We start from the raw sequence: 23,761 nt of genomic DNA, 5'->3' as shown, positions 1-23,761 counted from the left end.
GAGCAGAGAGATTGAATAAAGAAACAAGGCATCAAAATATGCAGTTATGCACTGGAAAGATGTATCTTGACAAGGACTAATATTTTATGTGGAGCAAATAACTCACTAGTAACAGATATGCACATTTTAAAATGTAGTATTAGAAGAAAGTCCTGGTTGCCCCTACTTCTCGTCAGAGCCCCTGACAAGCACAACCTCCTCACCCTGCACTCAGCATTGTATTTAATCACCCTCCCCCTCCCTGCACCTCTCCTTCCCAGCAGCTCTCCTCTCCCCGCTGGAGCTGTGTTGGGATCCCTGCTCCAGCTCTCCGTGTGGAGCAGCACTTTCTCCCCATGACCGATACACAACGCTGTGTGCAGAATTCCCGTGCAGCAGTGCCCAACCTGCACGCTCCGGTCATGTCCTGCTGCTGCTCCCTGTGCTGGGCATCGCTCAGAACACAGGGGATGCTCTTCAGCTCAGCAGTGTTGGTGATTTGGGCTTGTGTGGCCAACCGCTCTCTGTGACTGCTTGAGTTGATCCCAGAGGAAGATGACATGCTGAGGGATATATGAAAGCAGGGACCTATCATGGTGGGACCCTTCCACGGTGGGTCTGGGAGCTGGGATTTGTTACCCTCACCTCCATGCCTATAAAGGACTCTGCCACCAAGCAATCAGGACGCCTTATAGGAAGTGCGCTTCTGCAGGCTCCCAGTGCGTGTTCTGTGCCAGACCATCTGCCTGTGCTCCCCATCTCTCCTTGCCACAGCCAGGGATTTGCACAATCGAGCACATTTAGCTGTCACTGGAATCTTCCTACCTGGCGCAAGGGCTGTAAGCCTTATCTGCATTTAGGAATTGCGCTAAGCCAGCAGATCTCCTGCATATTTGCTCTTTGAAACCACGCTATGAAAAGCTCTGGCAGGAGGGCCACATAAAGGGAAAGCCCTACATCTCCAGCCTACAGATAAAGCTTTGCACCATACAAGACATTTTGATAGTTTATGCTAGAATTTGGCATTTCTCCAGAAGAGCTCTGAGTTATCTTAAGCTTCATAAATGCAGAGCTAAAGCATTAGCAGAGGAATTGCTCTTCAGTCAAGGGTTAGAGGCGCACAGCAAAAAGGGCTCTTATGGGGAACTCTCCCACCGGCTTTGGGGGATAAGTGCATATTTACACCCCCCCACCCTGGGAAACCACAGCGTGGTCCCCAGCACTAAGCTGAAGGGCTTACTGAAAAACTACAGCAGAGCACTTCAGCCCAGCTCCTAAGTACATAAAAGCATCAAAAAGTAAAAACATATTTTAAACTAGGATTTAATTAGGATGATGGATGAGGACACAAATCTGGTTACACACAGACGCTGAAGCTGTTCTGAGTTGGAGGAACCCGAGATGCTCAGAGCAAGGTGCTGCTCTGGATGGTCACAGCCTGCACAGCCCCGGAGAGCAGCAGGATGTGAGACCACGGCTGCCAACAATGGGCAAGAGGCTCCTGCGCACAGCGGGAAGGTGCGAGGGCACCAGAGCTGGTCCATGCCCACCCTGGGTCGCCTGTTGCTGCAGGAGCCGGTGGTAGGAGCTGAACAGCTAAAACAGGCGGTCTTGAAATAATCCTGAAGGAGAGAAGCGAGGCAGCTGCTCAAAGGCTTGTGCCAGCCTGGAGCTGAATCTCGCTCAGGGAGAGGTGCCGCAGCAAAGGGGACCCTGCGTCTGATCAGGAAGCTCAGTCAAGAGCTGGAGCGTTTAAACAGCAACAGCAGAGGAACTGGGAAACAGAAAACAGGAAAGAGCAAACGGCTTTTAAACAGTGGAAATGTTCTGCTATGGAGGAGGAGGATTGAAGAGGGAGGATTAGCCATCTATAAATACAAGCAGCACTGAGTTAAAAGGCTAATTAGAATAGCAAAAAGAAATACAGCAGCACATTTCAGAGACTATTTCAACTAACAAAGAGTTTTTCAAATCTGTTTGCAGGAGTGAATATGAAAGAGAAAATTGGATCCCTATGAAATGATTTCAAGAATTGGAGGAGGAAAAAGGTAATGGCAGGTCTCTTAAGCAGCTAATCAAGCTCCCTGACATCTTCATATATTGAAAAGGTAGAGGGAAAGACGACAGGCCCCAGTTTTCATGTCTTGGGAGGAAAAAAGAGCCAGTAACAAAGGACAGGTTTGTGAAGAGATGGGCCACAAAGGGAAAGGCCAGGCATTCTTCCCTGGGCAGCCCGGAGAGGACCAAGCAATCCAATTATTCCAGGCTGCCTGTGAAGGGCCTGAGCCCCTGCCTTGGGGCTGGGGGCTGCACAGGACCCAGATCATGGGGTATCAGAGCCAGCATGGAGCAGGACCACAGCATAGGGCTATGGAGGGGAATCACTGAGCCCGCAGTGGTTTGTTACCTACAGCCTCAGCATATGCCAGAAATGGCCTTTAGTGTCCCCAAAAGCTGGAACGGATGGTCCTCAGGTTTCTTACCTATTAAATGTATACATACACACACATACACCTACATACATACACATATATAAATACACACACACCCCACATGGACATCCCCAACCCGCCCCATCCTGCAAACATGCGGTGCTGGCTGGGGCTGCTGCAAAGCAGCACTGGGAACTCTTTGGTCCCCACAATGCAGGGGTAGCATGGAAAAAGAACACTGTGCCCGGAGCAGAGGCCAGTTTGGATTCACATCCTTCATCCGCGCTCCCAGCAACTTGGGCTGTGGTACAAGGGTGTCATCCAGACCCTTCTGCAGCTGGAGAACAGGGACTGGCATCCCCAGAGCTCACATAGAGGTAAACAGCTGAGGATAAGTGAGGTGGCTTTTACTCTTCATCTGTTCATGACATCACTGGTGGCTGCTGTGACCAGAGCCACAGGCCACGATGACATCAGGCCATTAATGGGACAAAAGGGTGACAACTGGGGATGATTCAAGAACCAGGGAGGGCACAGGGGGGAAGAGGTGGTGGTAGGAGCAGACACTGAGTGCTGCTGTCTCCTCCCTGGCAGACAGCGCAAGCCGGCTCCCCGCGAGCATGCACAGGCAGGGACAGCGGCTGCGGGAAGGGCTGCCTGGCTGGGAACCTCCTGAAATTAAACTAATTGCATTGCCTGCAAATCATAGCAGCAGCGATGACACTTTGCTCTTCTCCAAGGGTGCCGAGCGGCTTTATGAGCGTTAATTAACTCAGGCTCGCACACTGCCTGCGAGGCAGGTACAATTAGAGCTGTGGAGAGGAGGGGAAGGCAGCCCCGGGCCCCGCTGCGTGGCAGCGCAGAGGCAGCGCACACGACCCGGGACATCTCACAGCTCCCACGGGACCAGCTCCCTCCCCAGGGTGTGATTACAGCCCAGGAGTTCCCGCTCCCAGGACTCCACTCTCATTAACCACCCTACTCCCTGCGCACCCTCATCCATATTCATCATGACTTCCGAGAACAAACATCAGGCAAAGACGTGAGGAGTAGTTTTGCTAATAAACAGCCACTGGCTGCAGCTCTCTGTCCTGCCCAGAGGCAGCAGAGCCTTCTCCTGGCTGTCCTGCTGTGTCCATCCCTCTGCTCCTGCGTGGGGCACCCACCCTGAGCAGCCCGTGGGCCCTGCAGCAACACATGGGCTGTTCCCAGCTCCACATCATGCGCTGGGCATTAGGCAGCCTTGCAGAGGTAGGAGGTACCGCACAGGTCCAAGATGCTCTCTGCACTCAGCTCTGCATCCCTGACCTCTCCCCACCAAGAGCCACAAAATCCCATCCAACCTGCATTCCAGGCGCTGTTCTCTGTGGTATGGAACAAGAAGGGAGAAGCAGAAAAACTCACAGACATTCACCTAAATAAAATATTTTAAAGTGAGTTTCCCATGAGATGTCAGCAGCTCTTTAGTATTTGCTGGCTGATCGTCACTCCAGCTGGTGGGGAGAGTGGCTGCCAGCTGCCTACAGGAAAAGGAAGATAGCAACATCTCCTCTCGCGTATAGACCTGCGTTGGCTCATCCCTGGGCACCACTCCTGGCCCTACAGAAGAATGGCTTCTTGCAGCGGGCAGCAGGATGGCAGCAAGAGAGTCAAACACAGATTGCTGCCCTGTCCCCAACAGTGAGCAGAGCAGCAGGTCCGGCCACAAGATATATAGGGTTTTGCTCAGAAATGAGCTTTGCTGGTCTCAAAGGGGCGGAACTGAATACAGCCTTCTGCACCACAGCACCCCAGCTGGGATGGCTGCCCTGTCCCCATAGATCATTCCCTTCCTCCAGCAGCCATCAGGAAGCAAAGGATTAAGCCACCCAGCTGCACACTGCCCTGTACTGTGTGCCAAGCTGGCCTCTGTCCTAATCCTTGGGCTGAGGATATTTGAGATTATTAGGGAGAAATACCCCATATATTAGGGAGCAACACCTTATACATACAAGGATGCCCTCTCCTGTGTCCCTGGGCACCTGCCTGTGGCCAAAGACAGCGTACTGGGCTCAGCGACCTGCCCCACAATAACCACTTGCCAGGCGTCCTGCCCTCCCCACTGCTCAGCCACTGCCATCACTCCAGCAGGAGAGAGGCTTTTTGTACAGAGCAGGGATGACTGCTACGAATGTCAGCTTTAATAGCAGACTTCACCTCAGCTGGACAAAACAGCTCTTTGCCCTGTGGCAAAGCCAATGCAGCTGAGCTGCATAAACTCACCAGGTCAAATCTGCCCATTTGCAACTTGCTCTTTCTTAGCACGGGGAAGAAATAGTTATTTCCCCTAATTACAAGTTAAATGCCAAATAAATGCCCTATCCTGTATGGTAATTGCAATGTCACTTAGTGATTAATGCCTGCTTTACACGCTGAGAACCTGCACCACATTTGCAAACTGTAATACCTCAGCTCCCCAAGCTCTGCATGGCCTCTGTCCCCATCAGCCCACCACTGCTGGGCCCTGGGGACATGGCACTAAGAGTGGGCTCCAGATGTGCCAGAACGTGTCTGCAGCAGGGCTCATGCTGACAAAGGATGTTCTGCACCAGTGTCAGGAGCTGTGGCTATGCCCAAGTCACCACCTACCCCCAGAGCTACCCCTGGTCATGATGTGATGCACTGGGCTGCACCGGCTGCGTGCCGTGCACAGCACCGGCTGCCTGGCTCCCAGCCCGCAGCCTGGTCCCCACAGAGAACACGGGCTCCCAGTGTGGTACCAGACCTCAGCCCCAGCCCCAGCAGCTCCACATCCCTTGGGCACACAGTGCCCATCCCAGCGTGGTGGCTCCTTGGAGCTGCTCCCACCACAGCCAAGTGACCCATCACTGCACTGGTCGATACGAGGCTGAACATCAAAATTGATTCTGCAGCTGGTGCCACGTTCCAGCAGTGCCCAGAGCCCTCCTCCCCACAGCTCTGCAGACTCACCGCTGCTCTCTGTACCCACCAGCCGGGCAGCGGGGCTGAGCCGCTCTCAAGAGGGCGGCTGCAGGGAGAGGGAAAGCTTTCAAGTTCAGTTCTATATGGATATCAGGGTCTCCAACGGTGACACTTGCTAATTACATTTTAGAAAATAACAAAAGGAAAATCTAGAGAAAAGCTCAGCACTTAGTCTCTCCCCCCCCCCCCCCCCGATTTTTCCCTTTTTAAAAGAAATAATCTTTTAAGCATTAAAAAACTCCCCAGTGCTGCTGGTACAAATGCAGTGTAACCTTGAATTATATGTAGCAGGGCTGGCTTTCATTATTTATTAGCAAGATCAATTAGAATATTCTGTTTGCAGAAGAATATAATCCAATATGTACTTCAAGCACTAACAGCTAAATATATGCTTATTTAAAAATCAATCTAAAAGTCAAGGTTTCCTTTGTAAATCCTTACTACAGATTAAAAAAAAAAGCTTTGAGTGTTACCACCTGCTGAATGCTGTAGTCTCAAGGAGACAGTTATACATATTAAAACATCTCAAATGGGAATTGATTGTAAAAAGCAAACAATTGCTGAACCCCGCCAGCACACAGGGCTCACGGCTAGCTGGAATGCAGGAAGGCTGTGGGAAGGTTGCGTGGCTCCCATGGATGGCATCCTGGAACCCAGCAAAGCACCCTGTGGGGAGCAGGGACCAGCCACCCGCCTCCCAGCACACCAGGGGACACAGTGGCACCTGGCTCCACTGGCACCGGGGGTGTGCCAGCCTTGCCAAGTGACTCGCCACCGACCCTCTCACAGCATCCCGGCAGAGGCTTGTGTTTTGTTGCCTTGCCTGGGCTGACACGGAGCCAAGGCACGCCTGCCAGCCCGGCGCAGGATCCGCAGTGTCCTCGCCCTTCTCCCCCGAACTGCAGGTTTCTAAGATTAATTGTCATGTATTATTTATTGACCTCAGCCGCGACCTTGGCCTGGCACCGCTTCCTTCGCACCGCGGCGGTGGCAGTGACAGGCTCTGTAGGACGGGGCAGGGGAGCACCAGCGACATGGGACAGTCAGTGCTCCCAGCCCCAGCCATGCCATGGGGCTGCCCCGCAGCCCTGGAGATGCCCCAGCTGCCCCATTCCTGCTCCATTCCCACCCTACATGGCCATTCCCTGGCTGTACCAGTGCTTGCTTTAATCTCTCCCCTGCCACAAGCCAGGCGCGGGCGTGCTCAGCGAACTTCCAGGTTCTCCTTCTTTCTTAAGCTCTTTCTCTTTCGTCTTTCATTTTTAAATCTTATCTCCAAGTAAAGAGGGTATTTGATGGGATCAAAAGGTGACCTTTAACAAGGTGAGCAGAGCCTCAAACAATATCCCTGCAAGTTCGTGCACACTCGAGCGTTAAAAGGAACGGTTCTCTGATCTCCTGTTCCTTGGTGGAAAAGTTGTTTCACAGAGATCTCTGCCAAAAGTCAATGCAGCAGGCTGAGAAAACTTTCTTAAAACCCCAACACCTAGAGCTAGGCACAGGCTGTCCTCCAGCCTCCGAGAAAGGGATCGTTAAAAACTTCTGAGGTAGCTCTTTCTCTGTTCAAGTTCCCAGTCTCTTGCCAATTCCCTGGGTCTAACACATTCCCACTATCCCCATCTTTCACTCAGCTAAATAAAATCACTCCAATGCCTGTTAGGACAAGCATTACTGCCATGGAGGGAGGGCGGACGGAAGCAATTGGGATGCTTAGAAAGTGATTAGTGGGCTGGAAACGCATTCAAACAGAGCAGGGATGGAGACCCCACGGGATGGAGACCCCGTGGCTGTCTGCTGGGCAGAGAAGACACTGCCTGGGGACTCCTCTGTCCCCATCAGGCCTCGCCGCCGGCAGTGCTGTGCCCTGGGGGCCCTCAGGTGCCCCTGGTCATGGCAGGGGTGATGCAGAGATGGACCAGCAGCATGAGCTGGTGAATGGCAAATCCCTTCCCAGGGGGACTGGGCTATTTGACCTACGAGCCAGGGGTCACTCCAGCCTTGGCCGAGACCACAACCTGCAGACCTCTTCTAAGTACCTTGTGGATAAATTCCAGACAGGAGAACAACAGCCTGGGCTAAGGAATGATGTGGGCATGTGGTGATGTGGCTCCTGAGCTTCCACTGTGCCATGGGGTCAACTGGCTGCAGTACTGTGTCCCCGCAGAGCCCCAGCAAATGAGGAGGGGAGCAGAGAGGGCTGGAGGCCAGGCTGTGCCACGCTCTCCAGCAGCAGCCCATAGCCAGCACTCGGGGTCCTGGCGTCACTGGTGGTGACAGAACCCCTGTGCCAGCGCAGGGAGAGGGGCCGTGCATGGGCTCCCTGCTCTGCAGCGGAGCTCAATGATGCTCCCGCGCGTGGCAGCGTGCCCGGAGCGAGCGGACAGACGGGAGCGGTGGGCGGCTGGAAGGAGCCCAGTGTTCATCATTTCCGTGCCACTGTACAGGAGTGCAGCAATGCCCAGCCTGCACCACTGCCAAGCACCATGTGCTGGACTGGGGCACGGGCAACCCGCCCTCAGCAAAGCCGAGAGAGCGGGTCCCCCCTGTATCCCATCCACATCCCTTCTGTGACCCCACACCTCAGGGAGAGGGACAAGGGACGCCAGCTCTGGGTGCTCCAGGATGGGATCCACTGTGCCATGCTCCCAGCCTCCTTCTGCACACACATCCTCACAGCACCTCACCACAGGGACGGCAAAACCACACCAGGCAGGCAGGCAGCCAAGGGGTTAAAGTGCCTTGTTATTCCTTTCATACCTGAGCTCCACTTATTTGCAGACTGAATTTCCCAGAAGCTGAGGCTTTTTACTAGTGGATCGGCTGTAGAACCATGTTATTATAGATTGCAAGTTCCTTAAAGGTCAGATAACACAATACAATTGAATCATATTAGTGAGCATAGCAACTTGGTATTTTACTAGGAAAACCCATAAAGCAGATCGTTTGTTGCAGAGAAACATACGATGTATAATAAACTCGGTGTAATTGTCTCCAGAAACAAACAATCGGTTTAGGAGAAAGCAGCTCCTGTAATCGTGGGTCCTGGGTACTGGTGGCAGGTGTTGAGTGCAGGTACTGCCCGTCTGCACTGCACTGCTAGGTTACAGTGCCCCGATGCACTGCACTGTTATCTTACAGTACCCTGATGCACTGCACTGCTAGGTTACAATACCCCGATGCACTGCACTGCTAGGTTACAGTGCCCCGATGCACTGCACTGTTAGGTTACAGTACCCAGATGCACTGCAGACGGCCTGGTAAGGAAATAAACAATTTCCAAGTGTATTGTTGAGAGACAAATATTCAATACCTCATTTAATGTATGGGCTGCAGTTAGTGGTTAATCTAGGACAATGCGGAGCAAGGCGTGTCTCACACCGCTATTAAGGAAATGCAGAATTGATTGTGAGGATGATTGAAGATTTCTGAGGAGTACAATTCCCAAGACCATGATGACCCCTCCTTTTTTTTTCTAATTTGTCTGTAATCTACTCAGACAAATCCTTTTATCACGTTTATTTCCTTTCCAAGTTACAACCGGTGTGATTAATTACTTGACTTTGCGGTCCTACTTACCCTCCTGTACACTCTAATTTTTCTTCCTTTTAAAACGGTTTTCCTTGCCAGATAGACATATTTCCTTTTTAAGCTCCTTCACTCTGTCCCACTGAAACTTGCTGTTACTGACTGATTCCCCTGGTGAAGAGTTTCCCGGGACAGGACCAGCAGTCACCCATCCCATCCCATCCCCTCCCATCCCAGATTTCGTGGAGACAGCAGGTGAGCTGCTGCAGCAGGACTCAGGTCTTTGTCATGGGAAAAGGAAAAAGCACAAACCTCTTTCTCCCAAAGCTCAGGCACTTGTCAGCCCCGGGGGGTCACAGCCACTCCACCAGCCTGGAAATTCTCTTTTGGGTCTAGATTTAATCTCGTAATGAAAAAGGAATTGGAACCAGCACAACTGTTTTAACCTTCCCCAGACACAGAAAGAGGAGGAAAAGTAATTTAAAAAAAACCCATAATTTGAATTCACAAAGCCACGTCTCCTCTCATCCACCCTTAACACCCGTGTCGGCCTTTTGAGGCTCCCACCTCTGCCCATGCAGCGTGCACCATGTCCCAGCCAAACATACACGGAAAAGCAATTAGATTTAAATCTAGTTTCCTCTTTCTACCTTGCCTTTCTCTTCTCTCTACGTAGATGCTCTTCGGTGTTGTAACTAATATGATTTGTGTTTAGCACAGTGTGAAACAAGAATGATTTATGGGTCTGTTAGCAGTACATGGCTACCTGACGCCATCTCAGCCCCCCGAAAGGGCACTCCAAGAGCAGATTGACGAGACGGCTCTGGCATTACATGTAATTATTTGTATACCCTGCCCACATAATCACTGTTATTCGGCTCTCATGATGCCTGTATGCTTTCCTCACACCACGCTGGGATCTGCTTTGGGAGAAAACAGGACCAGGACCTTTGACCAGCTCCAGCCCGATGCCACACACCAGGCACTGCCCATGCCGTTTCCATGAGCTGATCTGCTGGGTTTAAATCAATGTTTTCAGATTAACTTGTGCCTCAGCTAAACCCAGTACTCTCAATGCTCAGCCTCTGCATTTCATTACCAACAGCTGATGCAAAGGCTCTGCACCGATCTAACCCAACTCCTTGAACCTCTTCAGAAGCCTGGCACATTCAAGGCCAGCTCAGTGATTGGGGTGCCAAAGTCCTATTGGAAGTCTTTAGGATCAGTCAAATGCTACCTGTGGCTCTGAGAACAGCTCCGTCAGTGAGGATCCTGCACCTCTGCACTAGCAAGTAATGCACTTCATTAACCCTTAATGCTGCCCCGAGTACATTCTGTGTGTCTCTGGCTTGGCAGCCCGCCCCTGCGGAGCAGGGCAGAGGATGAGCAGAGCCCCCTCCCCTTCCTCCAACATAGAGCAAGAAGCCAAATGAAATAATGAAAGGAACTAATTTTAATACCACAGAGGGAATTGTTTTATTGCTAAAGCAGCAAATAGAACTAATTGAATCCACTGGAAAAAAACAAAGGATTGAGGAAAAGAAGGGATCGGTGCAGTGCACAGACAGAAAGGGCGAACTGGAGCCTGAATATTCATGGACCCAGAAACTGCAAATCCTTGAATGCAAAATATCTTCATAACTGATAATACTGCCAACGGCGATGCATGCACCGTGCTCGCGGAGAAGGACTTGGCAGTGTTTGCATTTACAATATATATTTTTTAAGCAATATTATGGAACAAATTCTCTGGTTCATTAAAGCTGCTTTGCACCTCCCTGGTAAAACAAACCAGCCCAGAGTGAGCACTGTGGCTGGGGCAATTCCCAGCCACAGCTCAGTGCAGGGCGAGGATGGGCAGGGTACAGTGCCCACACTGCCTGCACCCTGCCTGTGTCCTGCCTGTATCCTGCCTGTGTCCTGCCAGCGGGTGGGCAGCAGCCCTGCAGAGCCACATTCGAGGGCAGCGGGCACCTCAGGACAGTTCTGCTGCCAGCCAGAGACAGGCAGCTCCTGCAGGATCAAGGCTGTGAAGGCAGCTGAGATCCCCATCCCTGTGCACGCAGTCCTGCATGGCTCGGCTGCAGAGCTGGGGCGCTCCGAATCCCATCGCTTCCCATTGCACATACTGCCAGTTAAATCTGCCACAAGCTTTTAAACTCACTGCTTCCAGTGAACCTTAATTTTCAGTGGCAACGTATATATTAATGTAGGAGGTTGCATTTTAATTAAGACAGCATTCACGTTCTTCATTACAATACTAAGTCATCCAGCAAGAAACACCAAGGACGTAACTCCCATTAATGAAGGAGTTACATATTCTGCACTGTAGGTTTAAGCACAGAGCACAAACATACAAAATTACATGAGGTGCAAGGGGGTTCTCTGGGAGAAAAACTGGATTAGAAATGCAATTTATGCTCTGAAGGTTCACACAACATTCATTCGGTGGCACCGCCACGGCTGCAGGCCCTGAATCTGCACCCCAAAGGCATCACAAATAGCCTGTGGTACTGCAATCTACTTCTTTCCCCTAGAAAAACCCAAAGCCCAGCTCTGGTCTCAGGTCCCCCCACCCCTGCTGCTGTGGAGCACTGCACACCCCACATTAGGGTAACTCGGGGCTTAGCAACCCCTCGGCTTACAGGAGGACAGAGACGCAAGATGAAATCCACCTCTCTGCGGAGCCCCTGTGCCAGCATCCCACATCCTCACCCTTGGGGACAGCAAAGGGCTTGAGGCTCTCCTCCGCCTCGATGCGCTCCGAGCATTAGCAGAAGTTAATAGGGGGCACGGGGGGGGAGCGGCGCCGGGAAGCGGCTGCCGCAGGGGGATGCGGCCGGGCGGCAGGAGGCTCTGCGTCCATGGCGGGGACCCGGCTCCTGAATGCATTACCCCAACTGCAGTCAGCAGCTTTGAACTCAAGCATTAATAAACAAGCTCCTTCCACACGCCGGCAAGGGGAAGGCACTTTCCCACCATTGCCTACAGCAAAAAATGGCTGAGGAATTTCTGTTCAGATTCTCCAAATGAACCAGTCCATGACAGAGATGTGGATGGTCTCCCCCAGAGACAGCCCCATCCCAAGAGGAGAGTGTTTCAGAGTATTATGTGGGAACAGGGTAAAACATTTTGGTGTAACTTCATCAGCAGTGGCTCTAGCAGAAAAGCCTGTAGTGATCTGATAACACATTTCCCCTGCTGCCACTCCAGCCTCGAGAACTCCAGGGTAGTTTGAGCCTTAAATCCATCCCAGCTCTTCTTTGCCATTAATTGTTGGGCTATTTGTATTGCATGTTTTACATACCAAATAGATTCCAATTTCATGGTGGGCTAGACTGCAGAAATGCTTCTTTTAATCTTCTTAATTCTAAAGTAGTATCAAACTTTAATATTTTCTAATGGAGTATACATTTACTCACATCTAACAATATCACTACAATTTAGGAGCAATAAAAGTCAAGCTCTCGTCTGTATGATAAGCTTGCAGCTTTATTTCCAAAGTTCAATCAGTTAACCTAGGAGAGCAATAGCTTCCCTACAATGAGTAACGATGCAGAATAATATTTAGATAGAGATAAACCCTTTTTGCATAGGAAATTGCATTATGATTTGCTGGGTCTAAGAAATTCTCAGTGCTTTAGTTTACCAATGAAGTTACTGCCTCAGGCATTTTCCAGAGTGCTTTGATTTTTTTTTTGGGGGGGGGGGAGGGGGCGGTTCTGGAGGATTTTGAGCGGAGTAAGGAACTGTTATTGTTCCTGATCCAGGCATGTGCAGCAGCCCTGACAACCCCCCTCCCATGCTGAGGCGCAGGCAGAAGAGCATCCCAAGCAGCAAACGCGAGAAAGGGCCAGAGCCCCATCTCACTGCGGACCAGGCTCTCTGCCCCTGATGAGGGAGGCGTGGGGGCTCTGCCCACGGTGCCAAGGCTCCCCTCAGCCCCCACTGTCTGTCCCATCAGGCCCAGCTCCCCATGGACACACGCACATGGACACACCAGCAATCACAGGAGATATCTGCAGCTATTTGCCTTCCTGTATGATCATAGCAGCCCAGGTAAAAAAAGTAGAGCCCATTTCTGGGGTACCTCTGTCCCCCACATATCACCTGGTGCTGGCCCCTGGCCCCACGGAGCAGCAGAGGTGGTGGTTGGTCGCTTGGGATTAACACGGTTCAAATAAACAGCCTAGAAATGAGCTCAGAGGTGCGAGTGCTGACGGTGCAGGTGAGCAGCAATGGGATCAATGCTCATGCTCCCCAGGGGACAGACCAAGCAGGGATGAACCAAAGGCCAATTAAAGCCCTCCAGCAGCAAAGGCTCCAGCATCCATGGGCTGCCACCAGGATCTCACAAGTAAACGCTCTGGACACAACAAACAGGGCTGGAGCCCAGTAATACCCAGTTAATGACCTGCCCGAGGCGTGCAGCTCCTCGCACCCACAGGTGAGCCAGGAAACCCTTTGGGGGCCATGGGGATGGGGGGGCAGCAGCTGAGCCCCCTGGGGACCCGAGGGAGCCCCAAAGCCTCTGTGGCTGGTGCCCCCTCGCAGTTGGCCTCGCACAGGTCCCGTGGCTTTGTCTGTCCCCTGGCTGGGCAATGACAGCTCGTGCTGGCAGTGGAATCCAAATGTGAATTGAACACAGTCCCAACGCTGACGTTGGCTTTCCACAAGCACACTCACTGCTCAGCTTAATTATATCAACGTCCATCAAGAACAAATACAGAAAGGGCAGAGCTGAGGCTGAAATAAAGTTATTTGCAGATGTGTATGAACACTAATAGAAAGTATATTATATTACTGTGCCCATCTCAATGCAAGATGAAAGGAAATATGCTCTAAAACAAAGGATAGCTGCAAATTCAGGCTACCAGAGCAAGGTTGCTCTGCTCAGATCCAAAATGATTACCTGCTAATAAAGGAGGGGGCCACGTCCACTCCAGCCTGGCTCTGGAGGGAATGGAAATCAGATTTTGGCTTGAAATGTGTTACAGCAATCTCAGTAATACAAAATAAAGTCTGGCAGCTGGAGTTATTTTTACCCAAAGCTAGTTCTGTTTAGTAGGTCTGTGGCTATAACTGATATCCCTTTGCTATTCTATTTCCATTCCCCCGGTCCCGCTGCCTCAGTTTCTCCAAGGCACTGACAAGATTGGAGCAGACAACCCCGGGTATATTTTGGGAGGATCCTACATTACTTAGCTGTAAAAATCAATTGTGAATTTTGCATCCACCCTCAGCATTTGGCCTGTTTATATTGCCAAATAAATTCTTTAAAGAAGTACTGTACTTCACAGGAGAGCTTGTCAAGGTAAATACCTTCATTTACATAAAATGTGACTAGCAATTGAAATGTTAAAGCCATAAAGAGCAAGTTTATGATCCATCCTTGATGCTTGGATGTATAATATGACAAGGGGGAAAATAGTGTGCCTTGCAACATTTACTAAATTGGTGTGTTGACTCTGGGGATGCAAATGGGAGATTTGAAAAAACACGTTGGAGGGTTTTTGAAGTTGTTTTGGTTTATTTTTTTCTTCCCTTTTTTTTTTTTCCCCTCCATAAATATGAATCCTTTCCACAGCTTTCAAACAACTGGCTTTTAAACACTCTCCCTCAGCTTGGAAACAGCAGCTGCCTGAATGAGCAAACAGAGGGCCAGGCAGGGACTGTGTGGGAAGGAGGTCTCTGGCACAGAACCACAGGGTGGTTTGGATTGGAACGGACCTTAAGGCTCATCCAGCCCCAACCCCCTGCCACGGGCAGGGACACCTTCCACTCGCGCAGGTTGCTCCAAGCCCCTGTGTCCAACCTGGCCTTGAACACGTGGGGCTCTGGGCGATGCTCAACTCGAGTTGGGGGGGACAGGACCCCGACCACGCACCAGTAACCCCCTGAAGCAGTGCAAAGCCCCATTACCTGTGCAGTAGAGGTGTGAGAAGCTGCTCCCGCAGGGAGGCCTGTGCCTTTGCTCAATCACAGCGAGAAATTACTGCTTAGAAAATACTCCTATAACTTAGGATTTTCTTTTAAACTTTTTAGAAGGGAGGGAAACTAATCCAAACCACCTCAAATCCTAAGTATCACTTTAAAAAGTGAACAAACAGGATAAAATGGACTGCTGCCTACATACATACCACAGTGAAATTATAATAACCACACTTAATGCTCTGGAAAGTTTGACAGTGCATGTTCCTCACCTGAACCCTGTACAAACATCACAGCCATCCATTCATACTTGCACCCTTCGCAATTCATTGAAACCACTTCAAGCAAAAATCATTTGAAAGAAATTACCTGTGTGTATTGCACCATGAGCAGTGAGAAATGTCCCACATGAGCCTCTCCAGCCCCCAAAGCAATAAAATTTCTGCTGAAGTGCATGATATAAAGACTCAGGGAAAAGAAGTCCCCATGACAACAAGAGGCAAGAGAAATCCATGAAAAGCAAAAGACTCTGACCTCTCTTGATACACGGTGTCACCAATTTGTGCTGGAATTTTCACTTTGAAAAATCAAAAGCCTTTGTCCATAACTTCCTTTGAGAACCTGTTGTTCCTCCTTTGCTAGTCTGGGCTTTGAGCAGGGCAGAAGGAGCCTCACTAAATTAGGAACCGAGCAGGGTCAGGCTCATCAGTTAAACCCAGGAACGCAACCAACTGACCCTTCGCCTTTCTCTTTTCCAAGGGAGCTGTTTTTCCTCAGGCCTATTTCAGGGTTTCTGTAGCATCTACATGCTTGAGGGATGCTGCACTCACACACAGAGCGAAGCTCACAAACTTTGACACTACAAATAACACTTAAACCATTAGTAGCAAAGCACTGCGGTGTTTGTTTAGTGGATTATTGAGCAAAATCCTACAGAAAGCGTTCTTAAAAACACAGTGGACTATTTCAAGCCTGGTGACATATGGCGGTTCCCTACATCCTCCAAGGATGCTCTGAAAGTTATTGGGAGAGCGTCTCCGCCAACCTCGGCTGGTTTTCTGAGCCCCGGGTTCACAACCCTGCTGATCATAGCAGGGCAGGACCTAGAGGGTGCAGTGGTGGGACATGGCCATGGAGATCCCCATCCCGCTGCCTCCCCCTGCACTACACACCCGCCTGCAAGCGCTTTACACAGCGGCGGAAGCAGTGAGCAGCTCTGTGGCACTCGGGGCACTTCGGACCCTCGCACTTCTCACTCTCTTTGCAAGAAGAGCAGGCACAGCATGGAGGGGCTGCGGGCGCTGCGAGCAGCTGCCATTCCCATGGCTACAGTCAAGTAGCCTGTGGGTAACCATCATCAGGTGATAAAACACTGCAAACAGGCCTGAATCACTCCTGCAGCCCATCCCCTGAGCTGAAACCGAGCACAAAGGCTGGGAGAAGTCTGCTGCCCAGCAAGGAGCAGAGTGGGCTCCACCGGCCCGGCACACAGGGCCAGGAGACCCCCAGCTCTGGCACACAGTGGATTCACTCCTTTAGCTCTGGATATGGAAACAAATCCACACTTGATGCTGGAATGGCCTCTCTCCAGCCCCTAGATGGGTGGAACGCAGGGACTGCCTAGCCAAAAGCCTGGCCCCTGCCACAGCGTCCAACCTGGGACCCAGGTCAGCCCCGACCTTGCACCAGCCTCCCTGGGAGCCAGACCCCAACACCAGTGGAAGGCCAGTGCTGCAGGTGTGTGTGTGCTCTGCATGGAAGATTTGGGCTAGGAAAACCAGCACACACGGAGGATCTAACCCAGACTTAAAGGTTTAGGACAGGGACAAGGGGACTAGGTATTGAAAGAGCTATGTTACATGGAAATGCTCGTACAGTCTTCAACCCAGATTAATCCTGATGCATTGGATCCAGAGGAGAGAGGGCAGCTGAGTCACTACATTTCAGCAAAAGCCAACTCACAGCAGGTCCCAGAAAAAAAATCAATACACTTTCCCTAAGTTACCAGGAGTGCAGAGGGCACAGTACACTGGAAAGGCCTTTTGCAGAGAAATACAGCAGTTACCAGCCTTCAGCAGCGGTGCCACTCATTAGCAGCAAACCCTGATCTATCCATCCACTGCAGGTGTTCTGTAGTGCCCATCAGCACAGCCTCACAGCCTGATGGAAGGGGTTTGATTTTCTGAATACCCCGAGCAGATCAGAGGCACAGGCACTACCCAGCCACACAATTACTGCTCACAGCGAGGGTCACACCGTGTGGGACCGCGGCTGAAATGGCCCCAAGCTGCTGCTGTCCAACAGCTGTTAAGGGATGCTGCAGGGGGGTCTCAGTACACATCCTCAGACACGGCAAGAGCCATGAGCAGGATCAGCCACGGTGCAGCCCTCCAGGGCAGTGCAGGAGGACCTGACCCCATCGCAGCCGTAACGGTGCGTGACAGCCACTTCCCAACACGGGTGAGTTTAGTGCCCACAGGGATACAAGGGCGAGCGTTGGCTCCGCAGCCACAGCCAGCTGCTCCTTGGAACCGCTGGCTCGAGAGCACGTGTTTGTTACCGGGAGAAGAGCTCCCTGTCACGGTGTTATTCATGATTTGCATGAGGGCAGCAGCTCACAGCACAACACACAGGCCTGACTGTAAGGGAGAACGCTCCAAAAAACCCAGACAGGCGGCAAACACAGCATTAGACATGCAAACCACTTCATTGCCTGTCATGGTGACTGCTCCCTGCAGCGCCTGCGTTGGGGCTGCTCCATGCAGAAAGCTATGCCCCCGAGTAAGTGCTTAACGTGCGGAGGCCTAGGGCAGAGCAAGAGGAACGTGGTCTCATTACAGACATTGCTGCAGCTTCTCTGTGAAAGCTCCACCGACAGGGAAGCAAGGAGTAAAGCAATGTGCAGGTACACGTAGAATTTAACTCCTGATTATTTGGAATAATCCTCAAATCAGTGAGCGTTAAAGCTCCATAATTCAAGTCCACCACTATCAGATGCTCTCTTTGCATTGTGGGGATCATGTTTTTGTTAAAACCACAAATTTGTTTTCAAAATACTGTTACAAATCTCCAGTTTTCTGCTAACCACAGGATGTCAAGAAGGCCTTGAAAGCGTGGACAGCACTGAACCACCTCACGGTGCTGAGCCTGTGGCTGGGAGCAGTGGACTCGGAGCATTGGGCTGTCCCGCTCAGAGAGCTCTGGAGGTGCTGAAGTGCTGAGGTCTGAGGCACTGGCCACTTTTCGTATTCGCAGATATAAACTTAATTCCTTCAGTGCTCAGAGACCTCCAGGTCTCCCCATCATTCTGCTGTCCTTGTTGCTCTCCTAAAAAGAGCTCTCAATTCATTTCCAACTGCAGGATAGCTCGGGGCAGAGCTCATGGCATGGGACATGCCCACTGAGGCATAAGCATCACACTCAAGAGAGCATGTCCCTGTGCAAAAGGCTCTGGCCCAGCCTGGCTGTGTGTGGGGTCACCCTGTGCCCGGGGTAGGTGGGCACCCAGAGCTGCCCTGGGCACACAAGGGAGCAGGAGGATGCTCAGGCACTGCCTGGAAATCAGCTGCAATTCCTGCAGGGAAGGACAGCTTATCCCGTGGTTTAGAAGGAACCAGCGGGTGAAAGAGCCGCCATCAACTTCCAAAGGAAAGGCAGATACCAGCCTCTGGCCACAACCTTCATCCACTGTGGGACCACATTCTGGCACAGTGTAAGGGATGAAGTCAGCAAAGTTCATCACCAAAGACAATATTTGCTGCCAGGTATCTGTGTCCCCAACTTGAAAGAGAGATGAAGATATGCCGTTAACACACCAGAGAGAAGCATTGCCACTCTGCTAACAGAAGGAAAGGTTAAAAGTCTCTTCCCACTCAGCCTTTAGCATGCTGCTTAACAGCAGTCAGCTCACATTCTGCATTAAAAAAAGGCACGTTAGGAAATTTATCAACAAGAGTTAATGTACATGGGGGTATTAAGCGCAGTTTAAAGAAAGCTGCATCATTGCACTTGTCCTTCAGACAGCCCAACACCAGGATGTGCAGAATCACAAATTACGATTACACAAATGATTCTGGCAGCACAACACCAACCAACTGAAACAAGCCTTTGGCCCAGTTCGCATAAATACATGCGCAGGAAGACCTTGGGTCACTAATTCCTACATAAACCCTGACTGCAGAGCCAGAGCACAGCTTTCCCTAAAGGATACTGGGAAAGCAGCACAGGCTGTGGAAATCTGGTGCTGGGACTTTGCTTGCACCACAACTTCAGCCTCTGACTACCGACTGCTCCTACACAGACCCGGGTACTGGGTTCATTGCTGATTGCCCCACAACAGCAAACCCACAGAACACAACATGGGACACATGAGAAGACATGGTAGTGTTTGGGTGCTGTCTTTGTTTTACAGGCAGAGAAACCAAGCTGGGGAAGCTGCTTCTCCTCCCTATAGCTCTGCTGGAGCAGAAGACATCCTCAGGACTGAATGACAAAGCGAGGAACTCTGAGGGCCTGCTCTTCCCTTATTTCGCTATATAAGGGAAAACCTGACAGCATTAAAAGCTAACAGTTTATGAGGCATACAGAGAAGTATTATATGCAAAACATAAACAAGTGATAGAAGTAGCTGTAAGGAGATGCTGGTATAAACACTTCAAGAACTGCTTCTTTGCTTAAAGAAAATTGGTATTTCTGTGGATAAGAAACATCTCCAATTACCATTCCTGGGCTGCAGCTGCAAGCAACCACCTTGGGTGAGCTCCACCAGGTGAGCTCCAGAAGGGCAGGAAGGAAGAGCTGCCAGTAGGGATGGCCACCTTCCCCCTCCGCTGTATTTGTACAGCACCAAGCACGCTCACCTCCTGCTCCAGGACAGCAGCCCGGTCCCGGTCTGGCACCAGGGGAAACCTGTCGCTCACCGAGATGTGGCCACTGGTGTGGTGTGACCTGGCGTCATGTCCCAGCGAGGCTGACAGACTTGTGCAAGGAGAGAGGAAAACGCTGCTGGGGTTGGGCAGGTGTGGAGATGGCTTCAGGTGAAACAACCAGGGCAAGTCCTCAAGCCACAACAGCAGATATGCAGCAGCGTAATCCATTTATCCCACAGCCAGAAAATCCACCCCAGCCTCCTCTGCCCCGGACCTTCACAGACCAGCCCTGACCCAGCCCTCCACCAGCACAGCGCAGCATAGCGCGCGTGCTGGAAACAAGCTGAACAAACCCCAGAGCTGCTGCTGCAGGGAGGAAAGATTTCACAATGCGTCTGCAAACGAAAACCTGTGTGTGCCTTTCACTCCACAAGAGGAGTTACACCCACTCTCCAGCCCTTTCCTTGTAGCATGACTTAGAAGATGAAAAGGCAGCTGCTTGCCATACTCAGTGCTTGATCTTCTGCCTATGTTAAATAAACCCAAACCTTTTTATATGCCACTTTCTAGCCGGTTCCAGCAAGTTTCTATACTTATTTTTCAAGGCAAACCTTTCCTGCAAGAAAATTCAGTGAAATAAGATACTGTGTCTGAAATTATATACATAAAAACAAGCAGCACAGTCAGTCCTTTATTTCTTCCCCATGTTGGTACAGCACACTGAGCACACTCCTGGAGACAAACACACTCTCTCAGGGTTGATGTCCACTTTGTTGAAATCCCCCCAAAAAAAACCCTCAGCATTTCAACAGAGCCAAGCAGATGCTACAGCAAATAACTGTTATGAAGATTTTGCTTCCACAATTGCCACAGAAAATTGCCTGGAGTTCCTCACATTTAAATGCCATTGACATGAAGACTGTGTAGTCTATTTGGTAAAGAGTGACCAGATAATCCAAGCAGTAACTAACTTGCTGCCTCTATTTATTTTCCCTTCATTTCAGGGCAGCTACCATACTAAGCGCAGCAAAAAGACAGAACTTCACCAGCCCAGCCACAGACTGTTTCTTATAAAGAAACTAGTATGGGTTGCTTTTAACTCTAAACTGCTGGTAATTTGCAGGTTCCACTGATGTCCTGCGTTCCCTTTCAGCTTTGAGATTTTTAAAGAGCCAGAGAGAAAGCCGGGGCCCTCACAGTTCATTGATTTGCTAAACCTGCCAAGGCACTTAACACTTCATTACTGCAGCCCGCTGTTTTCTAACAATCAGGGCTTTTAGCAAAAGATTCCCTTAAAACATTGCCCTATGTCAGACAACAACATGTAGAGGCTTCTTCACGGGTAATATCGGATCTTGACAATGGCAAAAAACTTTCTGACGCGGAACTTGTTGAATAAAAGAGTAAATCTTATTTGTGAAGCGAGCCCTGCAGCTTGTATAAAGGCAGGCATCCTCCTGCACTAGGAGCCCTGACCATCCGTCACCGAGCCACTCACGATCTTGTTTATTTCAGTAATTATTAATCACTGACCCATTTAGACGCGGTTTACACCGAGTGCAGTGGGACTGCCAGGGTCTGCCCGAGCGCTCAGTGCGCGGCACTTAAAGGAGAGAGATGTTTCCGCATATTTTCTGCCCTCCCATGAGAACGCCGCATTCCAAATCACCACCGCGCTCAGGCGAGGGCACGGCCTGCCCCGGCTCCGCTCCCGCCGCGTCCCCGGGGACCCAACACACCGGTCCCGGGCCCCATCGCGCTATGGTCCGGGCCCCACCGCCAGCCACCCATCGGGACCAGCCTGGGGGAGAATCGGGGAACTCCCGGCCCTGCGGGACCCCCTGGACCGCCCGCGCACGGACACCCCGCACATACACACCCTGCCCCGGGCGGCCCCGCGCTGCCCCGCAGTTCCCGCGTCCTCACCTGTACCACTCCAGCCCCTTCTCGTAGTTCCTGTCGAAGAAGTGGGGCTCGGTACCCACAGCGCGCACGTCGGGGTGCGCCCGGATGGCCTCCAGCAGCGCCCGCGTCCCCCCCTTCTTCACCCCGATGATGAGGGCTTGCGGCAGCCGCTTCTCCCCGTAGTCCGGCGTGGTGCTGCTGCTGCCGCCGCCGCCGCGGCTCCCCGGGCTGCCAGCCCGGCTCAGCTCCTCGTCCGTGGTGCTCGACTCCTGCGGGTCCCTCTCGAAGGCTCCACTCTGCGCCGTGATCACCTCCCCGGGGGCCAGCGGCGTCCGCGGCCAGGCCCCCGCCGCCCCTTCCCGGCTGCTGTTGCCGGCCCGCGCCGGGGCCGCCGAGGGGTCCGGAGCAACGGAGCCTCCCAAGAAGCCGGCGGGGGAGCGCGGGGGCCCGGGAAGCGCCGTGCCAGGGAGCGTGGCCGGGGAGCGCGGGGCCGCCGTGCCGGGGAGCGCGGCCGGGGAGCGCAGAGCGCCCGGTCCGGTGCCCCCCATGAGGCTGTAGCACAGGTAGGTGAGGCAGAGGGAGAGGCTGCACATGCAGAGGAGCTTCCGCGCCGGGGGCACCTTAGAGCCGCGCCCGCCCGGCACCCCCGGCTGGGCGGCGGGGGGGGACATGGCTGCTCCCCGCTCCTCGCCCCGGGCACCGGGCGCACATGGTGTCAGCCGCCGCCCGGCCGCCCCCGCCGCATGGGGCGCCGCTGCCCTCCCGCCCCGCCGCCGCCGGTGGGGGGGGGGGAGCCCCGCATGGCACGGTCGCCGCCGGCCCCCGCCGGGCACCGGGGCGGCCTGGGCTCAGCGCGGCTGCGCTCCGGTGCCGCCGGCTCCGCACTGTTCCCGCCCGAGTTCCTGCTGCTAAACTTTGTGCCGGGTGGGAGGCGGGAGCGCGCTCCCGGCGCGGGGAGGGGAGGAAGAGGAGGGAGGGAGGAAGGGGAGGGGAGGGCAGGACCCGCCCCCGCCGCCGCCGAGAGCGCGGGGAGCGCGCGGCGCGGCCGTTCGGCACCGCGGACAGCGCCCGTTCAGCACCCGAGGCAGTGGCGGCGGGGAGCGGGGCCGGGAGCGCAGGGCCCCGCGGGCGGCACCGGGCAGGGCCGGGCCGGGCAACCCCCGGCTCGCTGCAGCCTCGCTGCCCCCCGGTTCGCCGGGACAGACCCCGCGCCTCGCCCGCCCCAAGGACCCACCCGCGGTGCCACGTCCGCCCCTGCCAGCGCTCCCGGCCGCAGGGAGGGTGCGGGCCCGGGCAGGAGGCAGTGCCCCATAGCCTCTACCAACTCTTCTCCTTTCCCGCATAAGAAACCGCCATGCCACAGCTCCTTGGCCCCTTGTCCCGGCCTGCTCGCCTCTGCCTGCCCCCCAGTGCATTCTATATCACCACCTTCTTATCCCACTGCCCCCTGCCCATGGCTCCTCCTGAAATCCTCCAGCTCCCAAAGAGAAACGTCCAGACAGGTCCTCTGAAACAGCCCATTGCAGCAAGGTCCCCTGTCTGTGGCCCTCTGAGGCCCAGGAGCAGAGTGGAGAGGTTTCACAGGGCAGCCTGATGTCTCCTGGGAGCTTGCGGAGAGGTGGCAGACTGTGGGCAGGGGCAGGAAGTAGCTTCTTTGCTAGTACAGTGGAGCTAAGGGCCATTTGCAACACGGAGGGTTCATAGCTTAGGTGCCAGGAGCTGCAGTAGTAGGTGAGACCAACTACACCCTCACAAGCTGCTCTTCCAGGAGCTCTATCCCCAGCCTTGGTGTCACAGGCTGAGGCTGAGAGTCTCCCTCCTCACAGTTTTTCTGGAGCAGCCACTACCTCTTCCCAGCTCCACATTTTTGGCACTTCCCACCTCCAGTTCTCAGCTTTGGGTTTTGGAAGGATTTTTATGAAGGGAAGAAATGCTTTAGTGTCTCTCAGCTTCCTCCTCTCCCTCATTCTGGGGTCTCCCAGGAGTCTCTCCCTCATAGGTTTTGTCCTGTGACGCTGGGACACATCACAGCCCTTGGCATCCTGGCTGCTGTGGTCCCCTGCAGCAGACCAGTGCTGGTGTTGCCGTGGTACAGAGAGGAATTGAGAAGCCCAGCCATTTGCTAACGCCCTCTCAATT

General features: G+C 52.7%; 1 protein-coding gene across 1 annotated transcript in view; it reads right to left on the bottom strand.

Moving 5' to 3' along the window:
• The window catches only part of HS3ST4 (heparan sulfate-glucosamine 3-sulfotransferase 4), a 59,288-nt gene extending 36,731 nt beyond the window's left edge, over nucleotides 1-22,557 (bottom strand). Inside the window, exon 1 of the mRNA XM_030481755.1 lies at nucleotides 21,644-22,557. Within this exon, the coding sequence (XP_030337615.1) occupies nucleotides 21,644-22,293 (650 nt within the window). The 5' untranslated portion in view covers nucleotides 22,294-22,557. The remainder of the gene's footprint in view (nucleotides 1-21,643) is intronic.
• Nucleotides 22,558-23,761: the final 1,204 nt, after the last annotated feature.

Source organism: Strigops habroptila, chromosome 4 (genome assembly GCF_004027225.2).
Source record: "Strigops habroptila isolate Jane chromosome 4, bStrHab1.2.pri, whole genome shotgun sequence".
Classification (NCBI taxonomy): domain Eukaryota; kingdom Metazoa; phylum Chordata; class Aves; order Psittaciformes; family Psittacidae; genus Strigops; species Strigops habroptila.
Note: the sequence above shows the minus strand (reverse complement) of the source record. Positions and strands in the feature narration are given on the sequence as shown.